The sequence below is a fragment of the Corapipo altera genome, unplaced genomic scaffold, assembly GCF_003945725.1.
Source record: "Corapipo altera isolate COAL_440 unplaced genomic scaffold, ASM394572v1 0, whole genome shotgun sequence".
NCBI lineage: Eukaryota > Metazoa > Chordata > Aves > Passeriformes > Pipridae > Corapipo > Corapipo altera.
Genome location: NW_020884872.1, coordinates 68,090,375 through 68,117,040, shown reverse-complemented (window position 1 = coordinate 68,117,040; position 26,666 = coordinate 68,090,375). Strand labels below are relative to the sequence as shown.

Sequence of the window (26,666 nt, the reverse complement as noted above, 5' to 3'; positions counted from 1 at the left end):
CCTCTATTTATTCTGGATGATGCGTATCTGTGTGAGTGTGTGTAGGTAATTAGCTGACACAGCTTTATAAATTACACATCTATTTGTTAAAATACTGTGTGTTGATACTGCCATGCTAAATAACAATGATTTGCATGCATTGATACAAAAGAGTACATTTTTCAAATTTGTGTATTATGCATGCACTTCTCCACTACATGGGGACTGTGTGTATTACTTGAATGCTCTACTGTCTGCTTAGGACAACAAAATAAATTGTGAAATAAAGTAATTCACTAAAAGATCAGTAGCTGGCTTCAAATTCAATTAATTATACTCTATGAAATTAAAAACAAAACAAAACAAACAAAAAACAACAAAAAACCCCAACCAACCAACCAAACAAAAAAAACTCAAAAAACAAACCACAAAACCCAAAAGATCACTTTTGCCCCAAATGTACAAGTAGGGTCAGAAGTAGTTGATAGAATCACAAATTACTCTCACCTCATCTAGACAATAATTTCGTAATCACTTCCACCTAGTAGAGAGCTTCTTCCCTCCCATTCAACTCCATTCCTCTTCTGTCATTGCCCATCCATAAACATTAGCAGGAAGGTGGATATATTCATCATAGTGACAAAGAGTGAAGCACGTGCTTCCTCCTTCTTAGAGAAGGTATTCTCCCTCTTTATTGTTCTGAATCACAGCTTTGAAGGGAGCAGATGCCCTGTTGTGCATCAGACCGCTTGTGAATATCTATGATATGATGAATGAAAAGAAGTTTCCTACTGATTTTCAGACTTCTAGTACTTGAGCATCCTTGAACAGCTGTGGAGAAAGTGGATGGATTGCTAGTTTGCGATATATTTCTTCGCAGGCTTGAAAGGGCAAAGTAGTTCAGTGCTCGCAATCAGTTACAGAAGACTGACTTACTCTCCTCCTTCCAATAGCTGCTAATGGGAAGAGAAAAGAGGTTTGAAACTGGAAGATTTATATGATGTCTCCACTGCATAAAAACACTTAAAGCAGGTCTGCAAGTGACACTTTCTGCCAGAGTAACTCTCAATAGGCTTACTCCCTCACTGACTCAAAGACTAACAGAACCACCAGAATGGTTGTGGCTGAGAGGAGGATGCTGGAAGTCATTCACTCCAAAACCTCTGCTCAAGCAGGGCCACCTAGAACCACTTGCCCAGGGCTGTGTTCAGACAGCTTTTGACTGTCTCAGAGGATGGAGACTCCATCACCTCCCTGAGCAACCTGTGCCAGTTGGAAAAGTATTTCTTGATTTTCAAGTGGAACCTACTGTGTTGTAATGAATTATATAAATGAATGGGTTTTTATCCACAAGATACAGAGTCCAAACTTTGTGTAGCATTTCATGAATCCCTTCCAACCTCAGCCATTCTTTGATTCTGTGTGATTTTTGTGATTCAGTAATTTAATCTGGGCATGGTATTAGAAGTCCACTCAGGCAGTACTGCACTGCTCTTAGAAACGAAAGCTGTTCACAGGCTACATAAGCTGCCTCACCGGGTCAGCTCAAGGACCCAGCTACTTTAGCATTCTGCCTCTTTGCAGCTCACATTAAAATAGGGAAGTCTGAGCAAGCATATTGATTGTTCTACTAAAACTTCATTTCAGCATTTAGGATTTCAACAACTAGAGAGGGTGTTTGGGCTGTCATATTTAATAACCACTGAGGAATTTATCCTTCTAGACTTTATCTAATCTTCTTTGAACCTATTTATGCTTTTAGCCTCCATGATATTCTGTGGCATTAAGCCTGACAAAGCAATTATATAACCTTAGAAGTACTTCTTGTCTTTGACTTTTTTTAAACCTGCTTAAATGCATAAAGTCACAATGTGTCTTACTGTTTATGCTATGAAAGGAGTAGTTAATTATGTCTTTATTCAGCTCCATATCATTTATGACTTTGTGGGCTTGAGTCATATCTTCTGGTGTGCCTGTTTGAACCCATAGCATCTTCATCTTGTTTAGTCTCTGATCCTCCATATTTCTGTTCTGTGGAGCTTTTCTGAGGTGTCAAAACCCTCATATTTTGTAGATCCCATAGAATACATATATTCAATTTATCAACATGTATGAGTTCATTTTACTTAATTTCTTCCTTCTTCACTTTCATGGATGCTGAGTCTCCAATGTTGCCACTGAAGGCCTTTTGGGCCCATAATGAAATTTTAAAGTAGTAGTTCTTACTTATTTGCTCTTACGGGGTTTTATTTGTGGCATAGGTCACATATTTGCATATGCTTATAAAAATTACTTTACTTTTTGGTCTGGAGTAATGAGCTATGAGAGTAAGAAGAACAGAGAGTAAAAGTTATTCAACCCTTTAATTTCAGGATGATTAAAACAGTGGTGGAATTCAGGAAGAGATTAGGGTAAATTTAAGTATCCACTTGAAGTACTTATATATGGCCTAGATTTCTAGCTGGTAGAGAGCTATTCCACAGTAACAAATGATTCAGCTATCTCTGATGTAGACACCTACCTATAGGGTCCAGTGACTGGAATGATTGTTAACCTGGAGCTGGATCCAGCTACTTTTTATGAGATACCTTACTTGTTTTCTAATGGAGAAGATGACAGACAGAAACACATAGTTCCTTTTTTACCTGTCTCACAGGCCTACTTGTCCACTTACTTGAATTAATTAATCTATTTGTAGAAAAGAACTAAGGATAAATTTAGAGAAATTACTTTGAGAACATTGGAGCAATTGCAATTTTGGGTTTTTTCTTCTGTGCAACAGGTTCTGCATTGCTTTTCCTCCCTTGCTGAAAAAGCAGTATTGTCACACTTTCTTTAAAAATATGAATGTTTGGAGAATTTCCCATTTCAAAAAGACTTTTTTTCCTTTGCATAGTTTGGATTTGGAGTGAAATGGCAGTTCTGGGCTGGGTGAAAGATTACTCCATGATTCCTTGTCTGCTGTAGAACGGACAGTCTTAATTATGAAATTTCCTCACTATTAAATTCTTGTAGTAGATATCTGCCTTTTGTCTTATTGTTTTGGGATTTTTTGTTGTTTGCTTCATTTGGTTTGGTTGGTTGATTTTTTTTTTAATCCAAACTAGGATGGTCTAAATAGAAGTCTTTAAGTATCAACAGAAAAAAAAAAGGAAAATACAAGAAAACATGCATTATTTGTGCAAACAAACCATTCACAAACCTGTGAGTGACTGAAGAATGCAGAAAAGGTTATACATTTGTATGGAATACAGGGGAAAGTTTACTGTAATCCACAATGATCTATTCCCACAATTTTTAATATTTCCCTCAATTTCCATTCTACACTACCTCTGTCCCAAGGTCTGTATAAGAATTTACTTCAAATGCTGGTGGTTTTAAAGTATTGTCAATTGTATATATGAAACAATTTAAAACTGGAGCAAATATTAACAAAAAATATGAGCAGTTCTGTTGGTTTACAATATAAACTGGAGTGTGTTCCACTTTTGATCTTGGTGTCTTGCTTATTAAATTTGGGATATAAGATAACTCTGCCACAATTAGAGGGAGGTCATAAAATATAAAATACTTATTTCCTTTTTTTTTTTCCTCCTTTCTGTGTTGGAGGTCTTTGAGACTTTTTTAAAAAGATTACAGCTAGAAGCTAAGACGTTATTAAGAAGGTATGCAAGTGCGAAAAAGGGGACCTATAAGGAAAAAACATTTGCAGAAGATGCTTTCTGTAAATAGAAGCTGGTTGCCAGATAAAACATTTTGTGTCCAAGCTAGCAATTTGAAATAATCATTGCTTGCTACAAGGATAGCAGCTGTGACAAGGACTTGAGGACATTGAGCAAGGCAAAAGAAATTTGAGGAGTTTAAATATATGTGACAATTAAGAGTAAATTTCCAGAGCTCTTTGCAATCAGTTTATTTCTTCCACTAATTCTATGAGGTCTATAATTCAATTTTTTACTAGCTGACTTCAAAACATCAGCTCTCAAATTGTGATCTGAGGGCTGCTGGTGTGATATGAATGGTCCGCGAAACTCCATTAGACATTTAAACTTAGTCTCATTAGGTCTGTGGATTAAAAGCCAAGATGTAATTGCTCTGTACAGTATTAGCATTATCATGTTCAGGACTCATGTGATGCCACAGGTGCTGCGTGATCTATAACAATTCCGAGAATCACCAATGGCACACTGATACGAGAATTGTCAGCTAGTAATTGAGATATAATAGCCACAGGTTAATTCTTGAGATGCATCTAGCTACAAAAGGAAGAAGACTCATTTAAAAACTCTTTGAGTATGGTATTTTCTGTCCCAAAAGGAAAGAAAGCCATTCATTTCAGCTTGTTTTTCTTTCTTTTAGATTAGATTTTTCCACTGTTTAAATGACAACAGTACTGACATACTCGTGAAAATTCAGTTTCTTTCTCTTTTTAAAACAGAACCAGTGGAAACTTAAGAATTTGTTCTTAGCCCACTGTGATAATAGAGAAAGTACTTCTACCCAAAATTAAAATGTAAAAATTTAAAACATATATTTAACTGTGAACATTGGCATTTGAAGACTAACTCGGTCTAAAGGACTTAGTAAATCTTGATTTTTTTTCTGTGGTTCAAAAACATTCTAATATCTAGTTTGATATTGGTTTACATTGGAGATATCACACCCAAATGTAATATAATAGTAAGCTATCTTGTGTTGCTTCTAAGGAAGCAACATTATGCATGAAGAACTACTAGTTTGCTTTTTGTGATTTATATTTGTTTTGTCAAAGCATTTTAAACATATTTACCTACTCATACAAGGACTAACTACTTTATTACATTTCAGTTGAATGACTTGTAAAATGCTCATTTCTGTGTAATCAGTTGAAACATTACTTTGGTTTACATTGCTTCATAAAATTACTCTATGTACTATATAAAAGATGTACATTGGTTTGGAAGAATCAGTGTTTACATGAAATGCCATAATACAAGATTTAAAGTTTTCCTTGTGCATAGCTATTTTAGAAGTCTTTATTTTCAAATGTTCATGCTGAGCTTAAATGGTTTGCTGTTCTAATTAAAAATTAAACAAATGTATAATTCCAAGATACTAATTTGTTTCAATTTACCTTGTATTTTTAGTTAACTTAAATAATTTTCTTTTTTCTTTTATTGTTGTGATCTGTTGTCTGTTTTGTCTGTTGCATGTCCAGGGTTCTAAGGTTAGTATTGCGGCTGTAAGTTTCAGTTTTTTTCATTTTCAAAAATACCTTATTTTTGATCATTTAATGTTTTGGCGCTTTTTTTTGTTGTTATTATTACAATTATTTTTCTATATCATGTAGTAGGATGTGAATAGGAGTATGTTTGGTGTCATATAACTTTTCCTACCATATTTCCCTTGAGTAACTTAATGCATTGTCAAGTCTGATGCTTACTGTTACTACTGGACTGAATGTAGTCCAGTCTGTGAGCTAATTTAAGTTATAAATGCAGTTGTCAATAGAAAAACTCTTTATGTCCTGAACATGTCAATTATATGGGAGACTTGTTACTTAAAAGTACACTGAGTAGTCATGAAATGGTGATCAGTTCACTTTTCAAAGAGTTTTGAAGCTACCCCTATCTAAAATATTGCTAATACCTGAAGGCAGCTTGATCAATACTGGAACTTATTTTAAATGCTATTAGAATATCAATGTGCTGTATTTAACAGGTTGAACTGATGGTAAGTTTGGTGTAAAAAAAACGTGTTAGTTGGTTTTTTTTCTTCCATCTAGCAGAATTTTAGGGAGATTTGTAAAAAAAATGAGATTTTTTTTTTAAATTCAAAGTTTGCAAAAATCTTGGTACAAATACACTAAAGTGTTATATTAAATGAATTTATTACATAACTTACAGAAATTAAAATAAAAAGACAATAGGTATCCTGAGAGGTTTAAGACTATGTTTGACACAATAAAGTTGAAAAATCAACAGCAGGCAGTCAGTAGGCTGCAAGCAAGCCTGATGTTGTTTCAAGCATGAGTTTGAAGTTCAAGTTTCTATAACCACCTATGAGTTTTTCTAGCAGACTGTTATGCAAATGTGTTTTCTTTGGGTGAGTACTTTCAAAAAATCATGTTCTAGTCTGTTATAAAAAAACCAGCAAGTTATTTTTCCAAAATGTAGGAACACAGCACAAACTAAACAGGGGAGCCCTGGCTAAAGAAGATAGGCCAAAAAATCTTTCTTCTGAGAGTTGTCATTTTACTGTTTTACTGATCCTGTTGGGCAGTTCAGACAGATGACAACCCTTCCCAAATCACTCATGTACCCGACATGTTACATCCTTAAGAGAAATTAAACGAAGGGGTATCTGTCATTGTGGTGACACATGCCACTTTATATCTTTCATCTTTCAGAACAGTTGTTTCCTTAATACTGATTGGCAGTTTGCACTTTTACAATTTTGGATGTAAAAATATTCTAAAAAGTAAGTCATGAGTGAGGCTAGTAATTTTTTAGGAGTATGGAAATTAAGGAATTTTTGGTTTTCTGTATTGTTTTTCCTTTGAAAGGAAATGGCCTTAAGAGCATAAAATCATTTTTTTATAAATACTTTTAAGCAAATAAATAAAAATAAACAAGCACACTGAAAGTAGTACTTCTCAAAGGGACTAAATTTTGTGTTCAGAAAGCCTTGCAATTGGAAATCTTGTTGACAATCAATAAGAATCAGACACCTGTAGACAATTTTTAAAATAGTATTTAGGCATATGATTCCAGACACAGACAAGTACTAAATGCCTTTTTAACTTTTGGCTAAATCCAGAGGTAAAAGTGTTTAGACAGATATGTATGTTTTTATTTGGGCTGACTGTTTCCTCATTTATCTGCACTGTTAGACACATGAATGTATTTGAAAACATGACTCTGTACATCTAAGCATCTTTTAGGAGAAAAAACATGATCCCCTTTTAGCTTTAAGAAATATTAAGCTCAGTCAACCTTCTTCTGGGGTTTCCTGCTAAAGAGAGTCCAACAATACATCAGAAAAGAAATGGTCACTCTCTGGGAGTGAGCTGACCCTAATATCACTTATCACATTTTTACTTCCCCCTTTGTTTTCTTCAGGGAGCAGATATACTCACTTCTGAGCTACAGGAGAATTGAACTCTGTCAGGTTTCTGAATGCTGTAAGCATTCTCAGGGAGAATTGATTCATGGAAACAGAGCAAAGCTGTCTAGTTTTTCCCACTCCACTCCTCACATTTGCTTATTTATATATAAGAAACGTAAAAGATATACAGAGAGTAATTCCTTTCATCCATTACCTGTCTGTTTGCATAACCTATGGAAGAATGTAAGAGTATATTGCACCGTGATACACCATGCATTGTTTTACTATCTGCCCATACACTGTCTTTATCTAATTGCTAATAACTTTCTCAATTATATTAGACTTTTTCTCATCTATTACAGCATGTAAATGTAAATAATTTTCTCACTCCTCATGCTTTGAATTTCACAACATATGCTAATGGTGTCAGTCGGAGATTTTTAAATAACTTTTCCAGTTATCTGTCATTAAACGTAACAATTTAGATTTCTATGTGTACGTGCCATCTTTATATTTCAGTTGTGTTCAAACTGTTTAATTCGATTATCTCCTTTTAAAGACTGAACTGGAAAATATTGAAGTGACACAAGGAATGTCAGCAGAGACAGCAGTAACGTTTCTCAGCCGTCTGATGGCAATGGTTGATGTACTAGTATTTGCCAGTTCTCTAAATTTTAGTGAGATTGAAGCTGAAAAAAACATGTCTTCTGGAGGTCTAATGCGACAATGCCTAAGGCTTGGTAAGTTGGCAGACAGTACATTTTAAATAATTACTTGCAGATCAATGAGGTATGGATGGATTGAATAGTGACATGTAGGAAAGGGCTCGTAGAGTATGATGTGATAAAATAAAAATCCCATTTGTTATTGATTTGATACATTTTTAAGGTTGATTCAATTTAACCACAAAAATGATGTCTGAAATAGTTCTTTCTTATGTGTTTCAAGCTGTGTATATTTGGGGGGAGTAAAAGTGTTAAATATAAGTAAGTAATTGGATAAATGTTTTTTATCTTAAAGCTGCTTTACTACCTGCACGTTGCAGATGTTCTTATCCAAGTCTCCATGAATTTTTAAGACTGTTTGTAGGCTCTGTAAGATAAGAAGCGTGGGATGCTTGTGCAGGCACTGTAGACCTAAATATATGCGGTGTATGGCACCTCTCTTCACTATTTGCTATTTGCTTTATAATGTTACAATTAATGTAGGAAATTTAAAAATTATTAATAAGACAAACTATTCTATGCAAGCTATATCACTTTATCTTTGTAAACATTAAATTTTGACTATCATCTAGCATGATGCTGATTTTGCTAAGGTTATGTTCTGCATACTTTTTCATCTCTCAAATGATGAATTTTTTTTGTAAGCCAATTATGTCTTGTTATTATTCATACCATTTATTATGTCATTGATAATTTTACTGTCCTGTTATAAAACTTGTATTGTATTCTCAATTATCAATCTTTTTGTCAAATTCCCAATAACCACCTTCTATTTGTTTCTATTCTATCTGTACATAAGTACTTTCAGATTTTAAGTGTTGGTAGCTGATCAATAACATATGAGACCTCCAATTCAAGGACTAATAATTTTCACATTTCAGTATAGTGATACAGCAGTTACATAAAATATTTAGTTGTTCAACTAAAGAATGAAACGAATAAGTCACCATAATACTTTCTTAGTACTGACAGAGTCTCTAGTGTGAGAACTATATTTCATTTACTATTTGGACAGATCAAACTAGTTGTAGAGACTGGTAATTGGTGTTCTGGATATAATAATGAGAAAATATTCTAATTTATGGCATTTTCATTTCTTCTTTTTAGTTTGTTGTGTGGCTGTGAGAAACTGCTTAGAATGTCGGCAAAGGCAAAGAGAGAGAGTGAACAAGACGTCATTAATTGGCAGTAAAACTCAAGATGCTCTTCAGGGTGTAACTTCAGCAGCAGCAGCCAAGGTAACCCAGTCTTCAGTAACCAACAGCAATTACAAGTCTGAATCACTGCTTTTAGGATCAGAAAATAATTGTAACTGCCTTCTCAAATATCTGGCAAAAGCTTAGGTTTTTGCTATTAACTGATTTAGAGTAAAAGTATGTGAGGGGGGTAGTTTGAAACAAAAAAAATTTAATGCAGTAGTATGACTGGAGAAATTCTAAACAGCTTTTTCACTCTTATTCTATTTCGAGAAGAAGTCCCCTTATTCACACTGATCATTTATGGCTGCATAGCTATTGATGCAGTTTTGATGAAATCCTCCAATCACATCTTTATTGGTGGAACATCTGAGTCCCGGTAGCTTCAAGACATCTTTGCATTCATATTAGACATCAGTGCTTACTATCTGATTTGAGGAACAACACTTATTGAATATTCAATTACAGCTTAGTTTTTCCAGTTTCGTTAATCCATTGTTCATCTTTTTTCTTTTCTTTTTTTCTTTTTTACTTTTTTAACTTTAAGACTTTGTGAATTCTGAGACTAAAATCTGAAAAAATTTAGCACAGCCCATGGCTAAGATACAACACATTGAATGATGTAAAGGATTCCTTTTTTTTTTGCTGCTATATTTTCATTACTACATTCAGTAGTTTTTCTTCTCTAAAGATTTTCTCAGATAACCTTTACAAACTCAGCTCCCTTCACAATATTATTTCATTAAATCTCACAAAAAATTACATTTTTCCACAGTGTCACATTGAGTGCAAAGCAAATCATGATAAGGAGACTTCTAGGTGTTCAAGCATCATTTGTAATACGTTATTATTTTTTAAAGGAAGGATACTACTCTATATTTTTTAATAGCAGTTATTCTGTAAATAGTCTGTAATAAGTCTTAGTAAAATTAACATAAATTTTTTTCAATATTTCTGTTCAGCGTTTTCAAGCATAACACACATATTTGAAATATTTTATTGTTCTGCTATGAAACAGCTGTAGTCTGAAATGAACTTTTGTGTGCAAATTATTATCTTAACTGTGAGTAGAGGTACAGTTATTCTGAGCTACTGGAAAGATGTAACAATTTATATCTAAATAAGTGGTATTAAGAAAATAATTCAAAACATTGCATTATTTCTAGAACCCTTGTCTGAGTATTATGTTGGAAGTATATTGGTACTAACATATCATCTAAGATTGATGTAATGTCTAAAAAACTGTCAAATTAAGGTTTTAACAGAAATACTTTGATACTTGGGAGGACAAAAATCTCACTACTTTTTGTTTTTAGACTCCCCTTGAAAATGTCCCTGGCAACCTTTCTCCCATAAAAGACCCTGATAGGCTTCTTCAGGATGTTGATATTAATCGTCTACGAGCAGTTGTTTTTCGTGATGTGGTGAGTAATACGTGTTTTATTTCTTTCTTCTACAAAATCATCACTTATATTTTGATTGTACCAGAATTAAAAATATCCTTGATGTGTTGCACTTCATATATTTTCTGCAAACCATCTGCTCGTGGCTTTGTAACCACCAGCCACATTTTGCACTTTCAAATCATATTGGTTAACCTATTTGAGATTAGTAGTTAACTGTGTTTAACACTCAGCCTTGATCTCATATTAGCCAACAGCCAGAATAATTCAGTTATGACCTATATTGATTAAAATCGTATTACTAAAAGTGTCAACTACTTGTCCAACCAGAGTAGGAGGAAGATTTATTATATCTATTTCAGAACTGCAGCAAGTTGATTTATAGACAATTTTTATTTCTGCTAAACATATGCATATACTATATATAAATATATATAAAACTGGTTTTCTGATTTTTTGGCAACTGTTTTTGTGTTTTAGCTCAAAAATTCACCACAATATGTTTGGTTTTGAATGTAGTAGAATAGGAATTATTATTTTATATATGCAAATATATATGTTATGTTTAAACTTCTGCAGCCTGAGTCCAAGTGGTTGGAAGTGAGGACCAAAGTTAGAAATAGCTTTAAAAAGAAGAAAGGAGAAGTTGACACACAAAAAATTATCTGCTGGGATGACCTGATCATCTTGAATTTGAGTGGCAATCTTCTGTCACCCATTCTCTTCTTTTGTGGAGAATGGAATACCAGAAAATATGTCTCTGGCATTTCTGTGAAATAACTTAGTAAGAGAATTTCTAGTTATTTTAAGAATTGCAAAAACATGCAACCAAGTTAAATAACACACAGAAAACATGGAAAGTAAGCACTGGATTTGTAGCAGAAAGTACATATTGTGGAACTGAGGCAAGGTGAAAACACTGTAGGAGTAGATAGAAGCTGAAGTCTTAATTCTGTCAGGTTGAATTTTACACCATAATAGCAATAATAATAATAAAAGACATTTCAGTGTAACTACAGCAACTTAAATCCAATCAGGATGATATCTAAGCCATAGATGACAATTGCCATTGAACAGCCCACTATGTGGGAGGAAAAGAAGACAGCTAAGTTGTTGTGATCCTGGCATTTACTTAAATCAGAGTCCCAGAAAACTAGAATTGCTACTGACAATCCTTTTGAAGGGGAAATCTGAATGTACAAGCTGGGATTTATTGCTGGAAGAAAGGCAGTGGTATATTCCCCCTGCTTTTACAAGTTACCAGAAGCTGTTATGCCTACTTATGCATCCAGTGTCAGCCAGAGAAGCATCAGTGAGCTTAGTTTTCCCTCTCAGTAGTAGTACTCTTCACATTCTTGTGGCAGGGACCTTCAGAGTCTCATCCTTGGGGCAACAAAAGACAGTTGCCCTTGCTGCTGGGATGCCTTGAAAGCACTCAGAGTACAGTCAGGCCTCTGTTTTGAAAAGCTCCACAGATCCAGAGATTTGTGGAGTTGCCAAATAACCTCCAACATTCAATACTTAATATGTACTGTGTGCATAGTACTCCTCTGAAAATCCACAAAATCTTCTAAGTAATCTATTTGCTGCTATGCTAACAGAAACAACATTTCAGAAAGGTATTATTTATTAAGCTTTGTAGTGATCTTGTATGAAAATTCTTTGGAAATATCCAATATTACAGATGTGTTTCTTTTTCTCAAACACAGGACGACAGCAAACAGGCTCAGTTCTTAGCTTTGGCAGTAGTCTACTTTATTTCTGTTCTGATGGTCTCCAAATACCGTGATATACTGGAACCCCAACGAGAAACTGCGAGGTCTGGGAACCAGGCAGGTAGAAATATCAGACAAGAAATAAATTCACCGACAAGTACAGGTAAATTTGTTTTCTTTAAATGTTACTTGAATTTTTTTTTAATACTGTAATTATTTTACAAAGTGTTTTTAGTGAGTAGTGTAAGATCCTCATAGGAAATTACATACTACTTTTTCCTATATAATGATTTTGTTTTATAAAATACATTGGCAGATTTCAAGTATTCTGTGTATTTACTTATACGGTATTACTAATTTTCATTTCTATATTGCTTTTTTGTGTCTTTATTTTTCTTAAACTTGAAAATAATTAGAAGGAAACAGAGTTCCTGATAGAGTTTTAAGTTGTAAAGTAGAAGATAGCTGACCAACACAACTTCCTGAATCTGTTTTGTGTTAGGAAGAACAGATATCTTTAACTCTATACCATGAAAGGAATGAACAGCAAACACAGCTGCTTGCCCACATGAACTCCTTTTGTTTGAGTGAGGAGGTTTGTGAAAGGGTAGTAGTGGAGGACTGAGTACTTTCTTGGAGTCCTGCTGTGTTGGTGCCTGCATTTAAAAGCCAATGGTAACAATGTAATAAAAAGGAAACATTGCTATTGCCTTCTTTTACTGAACTGTTAGTGATTTTTACTAGCAGTAGTAGTGTTTTTACTGACATATGTTCTTCAGCCTGAAAGGGAGGGAGTCTGTTAGCTGTCAGAAATTAGGAATGCAAACTTTACCCTGCTTTGTTTCAAATATTTTACACTGTCACTCCGGTGAATTTTCTTCAAGTCTGACTGGATTGATTATAACTCTACCTCCTGTGTTAAAAGAGCTGAAAACAGTAGCTGAATTTGTCCATGAAACTTTTAATGTATGCTTTTGTTCTTGTATTGATCTTTAATTATTTTCTTCATTTATGGAGTTGCTCATTTTCATTCGTCATAGAATTTTTCTTCCAATTTACGTCATATTTACATTAAGTCATTATTTTGATTCATCATGATGTTTTACTTTGCTACTTTTACCTAATAGTTAAAGTCAATGTGCTTGTAGGCTTTCTGTTTTAAATATACTAAATTAATGTTGTCAGTTTTGAGAAATCATAATTTTTGTGCCTTCTTGATTATATGTTATGGTCCTGCACTAAGAAACTGCTAGTTTCAGTTAAATATTTCATCCATTCTTGTCTTGCCTATTTGCATATATATATATATATATATCCATGTCTCTTTTCCCCCATAAATGTTGCTCTTGAAGTGCCCAAATAATAGGTATGCTCTTTCCTATCTCTTGATACAGAACTTGTTTTTTCCCTTTAGAAATGCCTTTTTTTTTTTGTTGATAATACCATATTTGCATGTTTCAATGAGATAGGATTTCTGTCATGGATCCACAGTGGACCAGGCCACACATGAATACTAGCTGGCTCACATTTGATTCCATGATTTTCTCCACAGTTGTGGTCATACCATCTATCCCTCACCCAAGTTTGAACCATGGATTCCTTGCCAAGTTAATTCCTGAGCAGAGCTTTGCCCACTCATTTTACAAAGGTAATATTAACATCATCTCCTAACCTGTTTGGGTGTTCTTATTTAATGTAATGCAATTCAAGAACTAACTGTGATGTTATTGTTGATAAATAAGTATACGCCTCAGGTTACATGGAGATCAGACCTGATGATACCTTTAAAACTTTAACTTCCTGCCTACATTTCTTTAGAAAATTTCTCTCCCACTTTTACTACCATTTATTATCTTTATTTATTATGAAATAAAATAATTTTTAAAAAGCACTCAGGAGGAGGGAATGGATACAGGAAAATTTAAATGCTTTTGGTTTGTGGTTATTCTGCTACAATATTAGGTCCATAAAAATCAAATCAGGCCTACTTTAAAAATATTGCATACTGCATGAAGTATGTAGTACTTTTGTAGTATTCCCTTTCCCTGTATCTTTTGCTGTTCTTTTGCCTTCCTTTCTCGCTTTTTTCCTTGCCTTCTTGATGGTATGTAAACCTCTGATATTGTATGTGAATTATTTTATGCCTGTTAGTTAATGTGCTGTGCTGTGTTTTTCTTGAAGGAAACAATTTTGTTACCAGAGCAACTATTATATGTTTTGGGGCTGCTTTTTGTTTTGTTTGTTTGTTTGTTTGTTTTGATAGATACTATATAAGGTAGCAGTATGGGCTTTTTCTTTCATTACTTGAAAAAGAGAGGGTTACCTGAATGTAACATGTCAAGTTTACATGTACAAAATGTTACATTTCCACGTTTATTTGCCTGCACTGTGCTGTGAACACTGGTCAAAAAATTTAATCTGATGAAAATGTTGTTGGTATAACTTTGTAAAAATTTTTTGTGGGTAAAAAGGCTGATTTATAAAAAGCCTAAGCGATTTAGAATGCATCCAGTTTATAAAGAATAGTTAACTTTCTACTTCAGTAATAAAGTGACTTATGTTCATCATATGCTGTTCTGGGAGGATTATGTTAAAATATTTATTACATAAACTTAAACTATCACTATGTTAATCTGTCATTTCTTAAACTTTGGTGTGTGCATGTATGTATATTATAAGTTGTTTTAATTTATAACAGTGAGTAAGCCAGGGTTTATGATTTTGATTCATAAGGTTATTGTCTGCCATACAAAGAAAAAATATTTTATATTACTCAGTTTCCTGATCTGTTGTTCTGACATTGTTGCATTTGTACGATTGATCCATCATTGATAGCAAAAGGAATAATTTGATCTTAGTGCAGAAGAGTACTACAGTATTATGTGGTACTACACAATAAATCCCTAAAATTTCATTAAATATCGATTTTTCTCCTTTTTTTTTCTTTGTGCGTTTTCTGGGTTGGGTTTTTTGTTTTGTTTTGTTTGTTGGGGTTTTTTTGCATTTAGAGCAAGTTTCTGTGTATCAGACATAGGATATTTTATTTTTAACCACTTTTGCTTGAAAATTAGGATTGGCTAGACTGCCTCAAAACACACTTATTTAATGACATTTTAATTTTTATTAAATTTAATACAGTAAAATACATTATGCAACATAAATGGCATTATATTTCTATTTGTACAAAGCTCAACATTTGATATAATGGATGGCAAAGGCAGGGGAAAAACAAATAGTTTTTCTTCTTATCCGCATGTAGTACCAGGATAAAATATGTGTATCAAAAGCAGAAAAAAAGGTTAAGAAGAAATGGCAGCAGTCATACGAACTCATCAAAATATTTAACATAAAGCATTTTTTAAGAATTGGGTCTTCTATAATATTGTCTATAGTACTTGTTTTACCTTGAGTTAAAGTAAAATAGTTTTGTTTTTAAAATAGTTCAATAGAGCTATAGTAAAACTGTGAACAGAATACAAAAGAAAACTGTTTTAGTTTTAGAAATAAATTATTCAGTAAAGTTAATGTTATCTGTAGTTAGTTATTTTATTTGTTGATATCATCACATCCTTCAGGGTTTTAACTTTCTGAGGTCTTAAACTCTTACGCTTGACTGCTTCACCCATTAGAGAGGAAAAATATTTCTGCTTTTTATATTCTTAACCCAGTTCCTCAGTTTTGAACATTAGCAAGAAGTTAAAAAAAAAATTGCCAACACTGTTAGAAAAGGCTAAAAGTCAAAACATTTTTCCGTTTTGAGAATCTTGAATTCCAGTGGCTAAGCCAATTGTTTTCTTTTTAGAATCTGACTTGCTTTCAGATGTTGGCAGCTAGCATGTAATATTTGAATATTACTTTAAACTCTAAGGTAGTTTAACTTAATACAGAGTGGTTTAATGTAGCATTGAAAATTAAATACACAACTTTAAAGCAATGTCCTCTTCATTAAAAAATTTATAGAAATTGAGTTGTTATCTGGAAGTGAAGTTTTTTATTTTATTAATTCCACGTGACACTAAAGGGATATAAAGAATTCGTTATTTGTCAATACAGCAAATTGTGTCATAATTCTTAGAACTGTACAGGAAAAGATCTCTCTAAATTAAAGAAGAAGGATTGGTTCATTAAAAGAAATTAATGTATCTATTGCTAGTAGATGGAATCTAATTAGAAACTTGTCAGGGGAAGGATAAGATAGACGTAGGTGTATTACCCGTATTTAAATAAGATACCCATTTTGTTCTTTGTGATTGTTTGTGGGTTTTTTCTTTACATAGGGTGATATCTTTAGTTAAAATCTGTTTAAGATTGTTTTAGACCCTACTTGTCTCAAGCACAAGTATGTGATTAGTGTATCTTTCTTATGAGTAGCTGCAGCTGGTGCCAAGTGCAGGTTACAAGAATTTTAACATCATTATACTTGATAGAAACTTTGCCTAGTTTATTAATGTTGTTATATATGGGTAAAACATAGTATTGAATCAAAAGATTGTAAACATGTTTTGTGGGGAAATATATTCTAGCTTTACTTACAAGTGTTTGTAGGTGGTAAAATAATACTTTTTTTACTGATATTCAAAATTGTTCATAAGCTAGATGTTATGGTGCTTGAAGATGCTTCCCAGGAAGGAAAGACTATTGCAGTAGTACCATAACTACCATTTAACAATAAAAATATTTCTTTATAATGTTCTATGCTTCTGTATTTATGTTTCTTTCTAAGATGATTCATGGGGAGGAGAAAAATGTATCTCTATCTGTAGATTTACTCCATGTCATGTTTGTTGAAAGTGCTTGGGTTTCTCCTCCTTCTTTCTGATAACTTTAAAGGGTCTGCAGTATTTCTAAAATAATCAGTGCTTAGTTGGACAAAACAGAACTTGCCAAATGAAAAGAAAGCTCCCTCTCTTCAATTTAGCTCATATTTAGTATTACTCCTTAAAATAATTCATTATCAAGGAAAATAGCAGATCAGAACTATTCTCTTGCATCTGAAGATTGTCTGTGAAACACAGTCCTACAAAAGTAATGTTGCCAGACTTGCTTTTTTCTGTTCATAATACCAAAGAATTAATTCAATTAAGAATTAATTAATTAATAAAATATGGAGGTGTAGTAAAGATGGGAATAACATCAAAAATGATTAACCAAAAGCTCTGTATTGGATTTTCAGTTTTTCATCTCAAAATCATCAGTCATATGTATGTTGTACTTTCTGAAAATATTAGTAGTGAATCAAGATCTGAGCTAGTCATCCTAACCTCCCTTAATAATAGGTGTAGAGAAGTCAGAGCATGTTTAGGGTGCAATTCATCTGACTTGCTTAAATATCTACTTAAAAGAGAGGTAAGCTGGCCTCTGGAAATGCCTATCTTTTTCCATTCGCTGTAGATGTCACTGTAGACCTCTGCCTTGGTCAGATTTATCCTGACTCTGAGACTAGGCTTAACTGAACTCCAGACACAAAACTTGCTTTATGGCAAAAGCTGGAATGAAATTTTTTGATGTCAGGCTCTTAATCCAATCTAATGACGTTATGTGCCTTAGTAATATCCTCATCCATAGCTATAGTTGGTTACATATATGTTCTCATATATATATATATATTCTTCTTTAAGACTACTACATGTATATGGTTTAAAAGTTGGAACTATATATCCATCTAAACAATTACATAATGTCTTCAACCTAATGATTGGCAGACATGTTCTCTTTGTACATGACACCTGATAAATCTGAGCAATGCATATCATTGCCCCTCCAAAAGCCCCTTATATCTTCTCTACCTATTTAACAGTGTGCAATGCAACTAATCTGCACCTTTCTCCATTGTAAAGTATTTTTAAATACTGATTTGTATTGTATTGAGAGGATTCTCAGTTTTCTTCTTTTTTGTCTTATGAGTATTCCAGTCTCCTTTTTTGCCTGCTGAGTACTTGAGATCCTTGAAGGAAGACTATTCCTTGCAGTCGGATATACTAGCAAACCTCTTTAAAATCTTTAGCTTTCATCTTTAGCAGCATCTTCCACAATGTTCACGTGTGAAAAATCCTAGCTGTGTTGTATTTAGTAGGGAAGATGTGCTAAAGCTTAATCTCAACTCCCAGTGATGGGGAATGATTTCGAGTCCTTTGAAAATTTTCCTTTCTAATTCAGAAGGGTGAAGATAGTCCCAGTAAGCAAAGCTACTGCCTGTAAAAGGCAAACAAGCTTCTTCTGTTTTATTTTACAAGCAATTACATGAAATTAATCTTAACATCAGAGGAGGTTCAGGTCTTTGTAGGATGGTTATCAAGACTCATAAGGCTTATGACTTAATGACATGTTCTGAAAATGCACCTGAGCAGTAGAACTTGCCAGTTCCCACAGCCCTCTTAAGATAAAAGTATGTTAGTTAAGGCAGAATTAGTGACCATTTAGTGGTCAGCAAGAATTACACTTGTGAATTGAGCATAAAATGCTGAAATTTTTATTTCTGAAATGGGAGCAACTGGAATAGCTTAGAAAATACAGTTTTACTCTCTGTTTTTTTCTCTAGTTAGATAGGGATGTTTTCCCCAAATTGGTATGAAGATATCTGTTATGTCTGGAAGATGTGGAAGTAGACTGAAAAATACAGTAGACCTTTCTCTTACCAGCAGAGGGTAATCATTACATATTTTGAGAGAGAAATTTCTTTTCCTTGGAATAAGAGAAATAGAGGAGCATGGCATCTTCTGTTAATAACAGCTAATCAGCCTTATCATGTAAAACCAAGTAACCTCTTCAAATTACAGGTGCAAATCTGAACTAGATTTAGCTATGGTGGTCAGGATCACTTAAGATGAGCTTTCTCAGTTCTGGTTGTTATTGAAGATATCCTTGCTTACCTTGATGGTTTATTGGACTGTTTCTTTTAACAGTGCTTCCACATCTACAGTAGTGGAAAAGTGTAAAAATATATATATGTATATGTATTTTATTACACTTCAGCTGGCAGCCTGTTAATTATGGACAGCACAATTAATGTTAACCAAAAAATGGATACATATTTTCCATTGAAAATTAATATTTCCATTTAGCATTAATCAGGAATGTTTCAGAAATGAAAGTATTGCAGCAGTGCAATTCAGTTTATAATATATTGTGTGAAGAAAATTATTATGTAGGTTATCACAAATTTTCATAAAAAATGGATTGACTTTTCCACTCCCTTGCTATCACTGTCTGTATTTTTCCCAAAGCACTGTAAATGAATAGATTTCTTAAAGCTATGTGCTACAGATGGACTGGAAGCTATTGATTTTTTTTTCCTTGACAGAACAAACTATATTAAAAGGTTGTAGAAACAGCTTTTTCTTTGAGGACAAGTAAAGCATCAAGTTTTTCAGATCTTCTAGGTATGCAGTACTCTGGGAATTACATTGCTACACTGTTTGTATTCCTAATGTAGTAGTGTAGAGATTTACAGACTATTTTTAAACTATTTTGCATAACAGCAGCAGTCTAACTATGCAGAGTGGACTAAAGAACCGATTTCCATTATCTGTCAAAACATGCTTTGCCTCCAGAAGGTCCTGACAAAATTCATGGCTCCATCTTCTGCAAAATCTAATTGTACCGATATTTTCAAGAAAATGGAATGTTATAAGGAACATGAGTTATAATCATGATAATCATAAAATTCCAATTCTACTGAATTTCTGACTGCTGCTCAAAATAATCTCACTGGTCTTCTGATGAAATATATGCTGCTTATTCCAACAACATCTGAGAAGACGTGCATTTGAGGATCATGAGAGGGTAATGAATACATCTTAATCTATTGTTTATTGTCCTTCACCAGCTACTTAAGGCATCATAGGAGACATTTGCACATACATTTTATTATTAATTGATCAGTCATTATATACGCATGAAGCGGTTGTAATAGGGATTTTTTGTAAATAACATCAATATTTATTTTCACTTGTACAAATTATGGATGTTTTAAAAGTTTTTGAGTTGTCAAAGTAGTGCTTAAAACAAAATGTTTTTAGCATAAGTTTTATTGTATTATGGAACATACTCTCTGCTTCGCTGTTGACTTTTGCTGCTGGGTGCTGCAACCTAGGTGATTGATTTTATTTTTTTTTTCTTTTGCAAGAAATGTCCAATTACAAAAACATCATCTTTCTTAACATGTGTCAGAAATACAGATATTATCATAGATACCTGTAATCTACTTTTTAATTATGTGATTTTGAGCTTACAGAATACAAAAATAAATAAATGAAAAAATAGAAACTGAAAAATAACAGAGAAATTCACCTAGAAAAAAACCCCCAACATATTACTATATCGTTCCTAATTTCTGTTTGGGTTTTGTTTCAAAAATGTGAACACCTGGATTTATACTCTGAAGTTGACATTTCTTTAATAGAACTTCTCATTTTCTTATTTTTATTTTGTCTTCAGTCTTTTTTGGTTAATACCTTGTTAATGCTTTGCTTTAGGATTGCTGGAATTTTGTTTGGCAACCAGGTAATCAGTCAGACTGATGTCTTATCCATCTAACGCTGAGTGAAAGAGTTTTGATTAGTAAAGAAAAATTAAGACATTGATTAAAGACATTGCTTAAACAGATCAAGAGTTATGTCTGTCATAAGTAGCTCTTTCAGTATCCTTTCCGTGGTCAAGGTAGAAAGAACTACCCTGTGTGTTTGCCTGAGCAACTGCAGGGAAAGAAACAAATGATAAGACTTTTGAGGAATTTGAGCACATAGAAGCAATTTCCAGTGAGCAAAAAGAGAAGACATGTACTTATGTGTGTTCACCTGTGATATTTTTCCTAGCTGAGAGCTACGTCCTTTCTCCTCGCAAATCAACTCTGGTTAAAAAGAAATTCCGAACCTGCTGCGTTAAATCACCTATCTCAAGATCTGTGCCCTTCCAATTGCCAACCCACCCCAGAGTCTTTCATGTCTGACCTTCTCCAGCCCCCTTCAGCTGTGTTGCTTCTGCACTCAGACACGCGTGTCAGAGCCCTCGGGTATCCCTGCTTGTGGTTCCTCTTCCCAGCCAGAGGCTGTCATGGCATGTGCTCTACTTCCACCTCTTCATGTGCACGATTGCTGGCATGCTGTTAGAAATCTGATTCTGCGCTGTTGCATTGCTGTCCTTGTGGAAGGAAAGGACCAGTGTTTGATCTGGCAGGAATTTCAGAAACCTGGATAAATACTCTAGATGAATAACAGATGGAGGCTAAATGCACACTGCATTTATCAAAGATTTTTGTAGATAAAAGCCTGATAGTGCAAGAAGGACAAATTGTAACCCTACGCCAGGCTATTTTTCTCACTTTAAAATATTTTAATAAATGAAGAAACTTGTTTTAAAATGTTTTAGAAAAGCAAATGAGTTCTGTGAAATAAAAGTCAGTGTTGTTCAGGTAGCCTTGCCTCAGAAATAACAGAACCCCATGAAGCTGGTTAGAGGGACATGACCAAATTTGCCTATTAATGCATAGTTACGTGAAGACAAACATCAACCAGGTTGCCAAAATGAGTAGATGTTACGAGGTTGGGCCATGACTAGGATCACTAGAAAAGGAATTTTTTCTCTTGACCCTTTATAACTATCACACAGAAATAGAAATGCCAACAGAAGAGAAGGTCCTGGGGAGATACAAAAACAGCTTGGAATCTTAGGGCAATTTTTCTTACTGTTGTGCCTCATCCTCTGAGGACTTTTCTGTTGCACCTTCGTTCTTGCTTACTCCTCTCAATGTATTTTTAAATCAGATCCTTCTTACTCTTTGATTCTGTCCCCATATTTAGTTTCTCATGTCAGTTTAATTGTGCTACTTCATATACATGAAAATTATTAGATTGATGTTGCTAGGAAGAATTTTTCCACTCTATTTTATAGCCTAGAGTTTAGGAATTGATTAGTTGACTCTTCCACCTATGAAGGAAGCTGTAATATCACTGCCTAGTTGGAATGAAAGCATTTTCAGCTTGTAGTGTACTTCTTCTGAAAATTTGTAGAAAACTACAAAGGGGTGTATAAAAGGCAGCTATTAAGGTTATCACCCATACCTTAGGATAGTTATACAGAAAACAACTCATAAATTTTCCAGTCCACATGCAGGCTGAAAGGTGGCAGCAACTCCTATATCAAGATTGCCCCAAACCTTCCATTGTCAAATGTTTCTACATTGTTTGCAGCAGAAATTTGACAATAATTTGGAATAGTATGACTTCCCAATAAATTTTCAGCCATATTGTAAGCACTTAAAAAAATACTTTTCATACATTTTACTTTTGAAAAATTTCAGCTTATTTTTACTTAGTCGGGAGGTTTAATGACATGAAAAGATAAAAGGATTACAGGAATTTACACACAATTTTTCCATTTTTTAAAGTAAATAAATATTAAAAGCAGAATATTTTGTATTGTCCTTTTTAATAATGGCAAAATTGTATATATTTACCTGACATATAAAATGTCTCATTATTAAGTTAATAAATAGGGGCAGTGTGGGTTGTATTTTTTAGGCATATGGAAGCAGTGCAAGAGCTATTTAGGTAACTCAGTAGGTTAAAACAATTACAATACACTTCATAAATCACAAGCAAACAAGATATTTTAGGGAAGCAGCGTGACGGATGAGGTCACCAGATATACAATATGTCATTTAGTTAACTTAAGCCCATATTTTTTCCATAATGTAGATGAACTCATTAGTTACAATGAAAAACAGTAAGAAGGAGGCATCTGGCTTCCAACTGCCTATTTCTGACAGGGTTAAGATCACTAGATCTAGTAATGTTTCTACTTTGTCTACTGACATGGCCTTGTACTGTAGAAAACTGATGAGGTTTGCTGAAAATTTAGAGGCTTACTGTCACAATGTTATAACAGAGACAGATGCAATCAGTTGTGTTTTTGCTTCTGTTCATGTTTATCATTTTGATAAGTTGCTTTAAATATTTTGGATTTTTATAAAAGCATACACATTTATGGTTTAAGATTTTTCTAAATCACTTTATGGAGCAGTATTCTTCATTCCTGAAATCTGAAGGCAATAGGAGTGCTGGGACATGTTATAAAAGAATATAAAACAGAACTTATAGATATGCAGTGTTGTAACTAAAATTGGTTGGTTTCGTAACCTATGCTAAGAAGTTTATCATTTACCTAAATAGTACTAATAATAATACTGATCAAGAAGGTCTAATAATACATCTTTTCAGCCATATTTATCTGGATTTCACATATCCTAATTTGCTATATTCTTATTTGAAAACCAGTTATAAAGAATTTTATCTGTTCTGAGTTTATTATCCTTTGATTCATAAAAAATAAATTGGACCTATTAAAACTTTATTCATTTAGCTTGCTTGATGTTTTAAAAATGAGATCTAATGCATTGGACTTAGGTAGTTTTCAGAGATTGTTATTCATAGTGATAAATCAGACTAAGCTTAACTGGCTTAGTGCAGCATATTCATATTAGGTGTTGGAGACATGGTAAGAAAAGTAAATATACAAATCTAATTTCTCTGGAAATCAAGTATCTATACGCTTACCTGAATTTAGAATAATTCCCTTCAAATTTTTTTCCAAAAATAATTTTAATTAGTATTATATATGTCATATTTAAATTCTACATGCAAAAATTTAATTTTACTTCTATTTTTAGCTTCAAATGATGCAGGCCTCTAGGCATTTTATTCTTATTTGGGAACAAAGGATTACAGGGCACCTGCTGAGTAATTAAGTATAGTCCTATTTCTAGTATCTCAAAATTAGTTCCATTTTTTGAACTTGCTACTCTGACTGGAAAACTATTCCATAATCTTAATTATATATTGATGACTGTCACTTCCCAAACTTAATTTTATTCCTGGCAAGTTTTCACTCAATTATTCTCATTCCAACTCTTCCATTTAGCTTAAATTCCTCTTTTTTTTTGAGTTTTTGCCCTGAAAATACATATGATAGCTGTCGCAAAACCCTTCAGTATTAGTTTGGCCAGACTATGTCAGTCAAACTCTTTTTCTGCAGTAGTAGATTGGTATGTATCTCCACAGCGGCACTTCCATCTTTCTCAATTTTAACAGCGTTCACAGTATTCCATAGTGAATCCTACCAAAGCCTTCTCTAATGCCATTAATAATGCCATTCGGTCATTTACAGAAGATGAATTCCAGTTATAACACCAATCTCTGTCTTCTTCACTAAATGCATAGCTTTTCACCAGTAAATGTAATCTGTATTTCTACCATAATGCTTGCTTATAGTCATCCTTCTTTGACCATCAATTGTGCCTTGTAACTTTGTCGTCAGCAGATTTCAGCCAAATATTTTTAACTGGAAACTTTATTAAAATTTTGAACAAGATAGATCCTATGGTAGTTTCTCTCAATCTGATGGGTCTTTTTGACTTTTAAAACTGAGTGATGACACCTTTTTAGCCAGTTGCTTTCCCCATATTTTATGAATTTCCAGGTTCTCATGACTAAATTAGATTCTGTTGTGACCAGCCCAGCTTTACTGAATTTACTATATTGACCCTTATTTTCTTTGAGCAATAAATATTTAAAAAGCTCTTTTAGCAAAGTCATTTTGTAGTCTTTCTCATTCCATTCCATTACTATTCTTTACTCCAAAATAAATCCTGAAGTCTTGCTTACTCTTGAATGTTGCAGTTGTCCAGATAATTTTTTTTCCTATTTCTAAAAAAAGAGAAACCATGTGTGATTTTCTCCATTCATATGTCGCTGTCTCCACTTCCCTGTTTGGCAAAAGTGCCTGCTACTAGACCAGTAATATCATGGACTGTTTCTTTCAAAAATGGCTTGAAGTCAGTTCATTGCTATGATTTTAATGTATTAAAATCTTTCTTCTGGTTTTTAGATAAGGTATTTGACTTTCCACAACTGTGTTTCTATTATATTTCCTGTCTTTAGTTTTATTTTCAGTGTTGTTGACCTTAATGAAAATTGAGGTTAGGTGTAACCTAACTTCACTATGTAGTGGACTATTGTCTTTTTTCAGTACCCTCTTCCATTTACATAATAATGGAGCCTTATGCCATTTTATTTACCATACATTTCATGGGCAACAACCTGCTTGACTGGCAGTCCAGTCCTGATCTTCCCTTCAGTTGAGAAGTGTTGTCTTTGCATGGATGAAGTTTAAATAGACAAGCAGAAAATTCATTAGAATCGTTCTGTGGATCAGATGTCCTTCTGTGCCAAATATAGGCAGTACTAAGTAGATACGAATCTTTTTACTTCCTGACCTGGCAGATGCTAAATGCATTTGATGCAGCTCATAAATCCAGTTTCTACTTCCTGCTTCACAAAGAAGAGCTCATATCTATTTGATAAGATACGTTTAAGGTACTTAGGAGAAAAAGGAGGAGGAAGTGGCTTCAGTGTTTATGGCTTTTAAAAGAAGAAAACAATACTCCTTATAATGGGTGATTCTGCTTTGTCTTTTTAAAAGCCACTTCTGTTCTATCTGTATCTGTTTCTTAATAATTGTACTCAAGCAGAATACACAACCATTAGTTCAAAGACATAAATAATGTCATATAGATTTTTTTTTACGTGCACATACACATATCCAAACTTATGCCCATGTGCTAAATAAATATTTTACACCTGACTGTACTGAACAATTGGTAATGAATTATGAAGTTGTTATTAAATTTACATTGTTGAAGCATATTTTGTTTGTATTAGTCAGAGCTTCATCCAAGTATATTGTAAAATATTTCCCATAGTATCTACACCACTATATCAGATTCATAAAAAAAAGAAGCATTGTTATTTCATACATAGGCCAGCTAAATTTTATAATCAAGACAAGTAATCCAATGAAAATAACGTAGGTTGAAAATAAAGTAAAAAATCATTTTGAGTGAGTGCAAGCTTTTTGTCATTAAAAATAGCCATAGTTTGTTTTGCTTTAAAAGAAGTAAACAAAAAGATGAATATGGAAGTTACAACTTAATGAAGCTGTTATGTCTGTTTCTCTGAAGTAATTAATAGAGGTATGCTCTTCTCAGCTACAAGATGTTGCAGAGTTTGTTTCAATCTGGAAATGTTCCAAACTCAACAGATTTCTCTTGCCTATGTCTATAAAAACTGTATTTATTTTATTCTTGAATATTTCCTGAATTACAGAATTTTACCTTTTGTGGGAAAAGGGGAGTTATCTAAAAAAATGAATAACAACACATTTTTTCATTCATGTATAAATGAATCTATATTAAATGTAACGATATGTGTGTAAGATATGTATAATACACACTTTAAAACATGAAGCAAACAAAATGTCTAGCAATTTTCTTTTGAATGCAAGATTCATATTTGCTGACAGCAATACAAAGACTAAATTTTACAGTAATCTGAAGGCATAAGTGATTGCAGTTTTCTCTTCTAGTAGACTCACAGGTCATACAGTTATGCAGTCGATAGGTTATAATTTTTAATGTTGTTTCTGCTGGAAGTGTTTTGCTGTTTGATTACTATGTGAGTAGTGGGGTGTAATTTCTGAATGTCATTGAGTTTGCATAATGTGATTTTG

The 26,666-nt window shown here is 33.4% G+C and overlaps 1 protein-coding gene across 4 annotated transcripts in view; it reads left to right on the top strand.

Moving 5' to 3' along the window:
* The window catches only part of NBEA (neurobeachin), a 474,839-nt gene that overhangs the window by 160,489 nt on the left and 287,684 nt on the right, over positions 1-26,666 (top strand). For 3 of the 4 annotated variants that reach the window (XM_027650984.1, XM_027650977.1, XM_027650968.1), the window contains exons 25-30: positions 5,177-5,185; positions 7,625-7,805; positions 8,898-9,028; positions 10,303-10,410; positions 12,099-12,267; positions 13,657-13,752. In XM_027650984.1, the coding sequence (XP_027506785.1) occupies positions 5,177-5,185; positions 7,625-7,805; positions 8,898-9,028; positions 10,303-10,410; positions 12,099-12,267; positions 13,657-13,752 (694 nt within the window). The remainder of the gene's footprint in view (positions 1-5,176; positions 5,186-7,624; positions 7,806-8,897; positions 9,029-10,302; positions 10,411-12,098; positions 12,268-13,656; positions 13,753-26,666) is intronic. The other variant, XM_027650993.1, reaches the window with a different exon arrangement.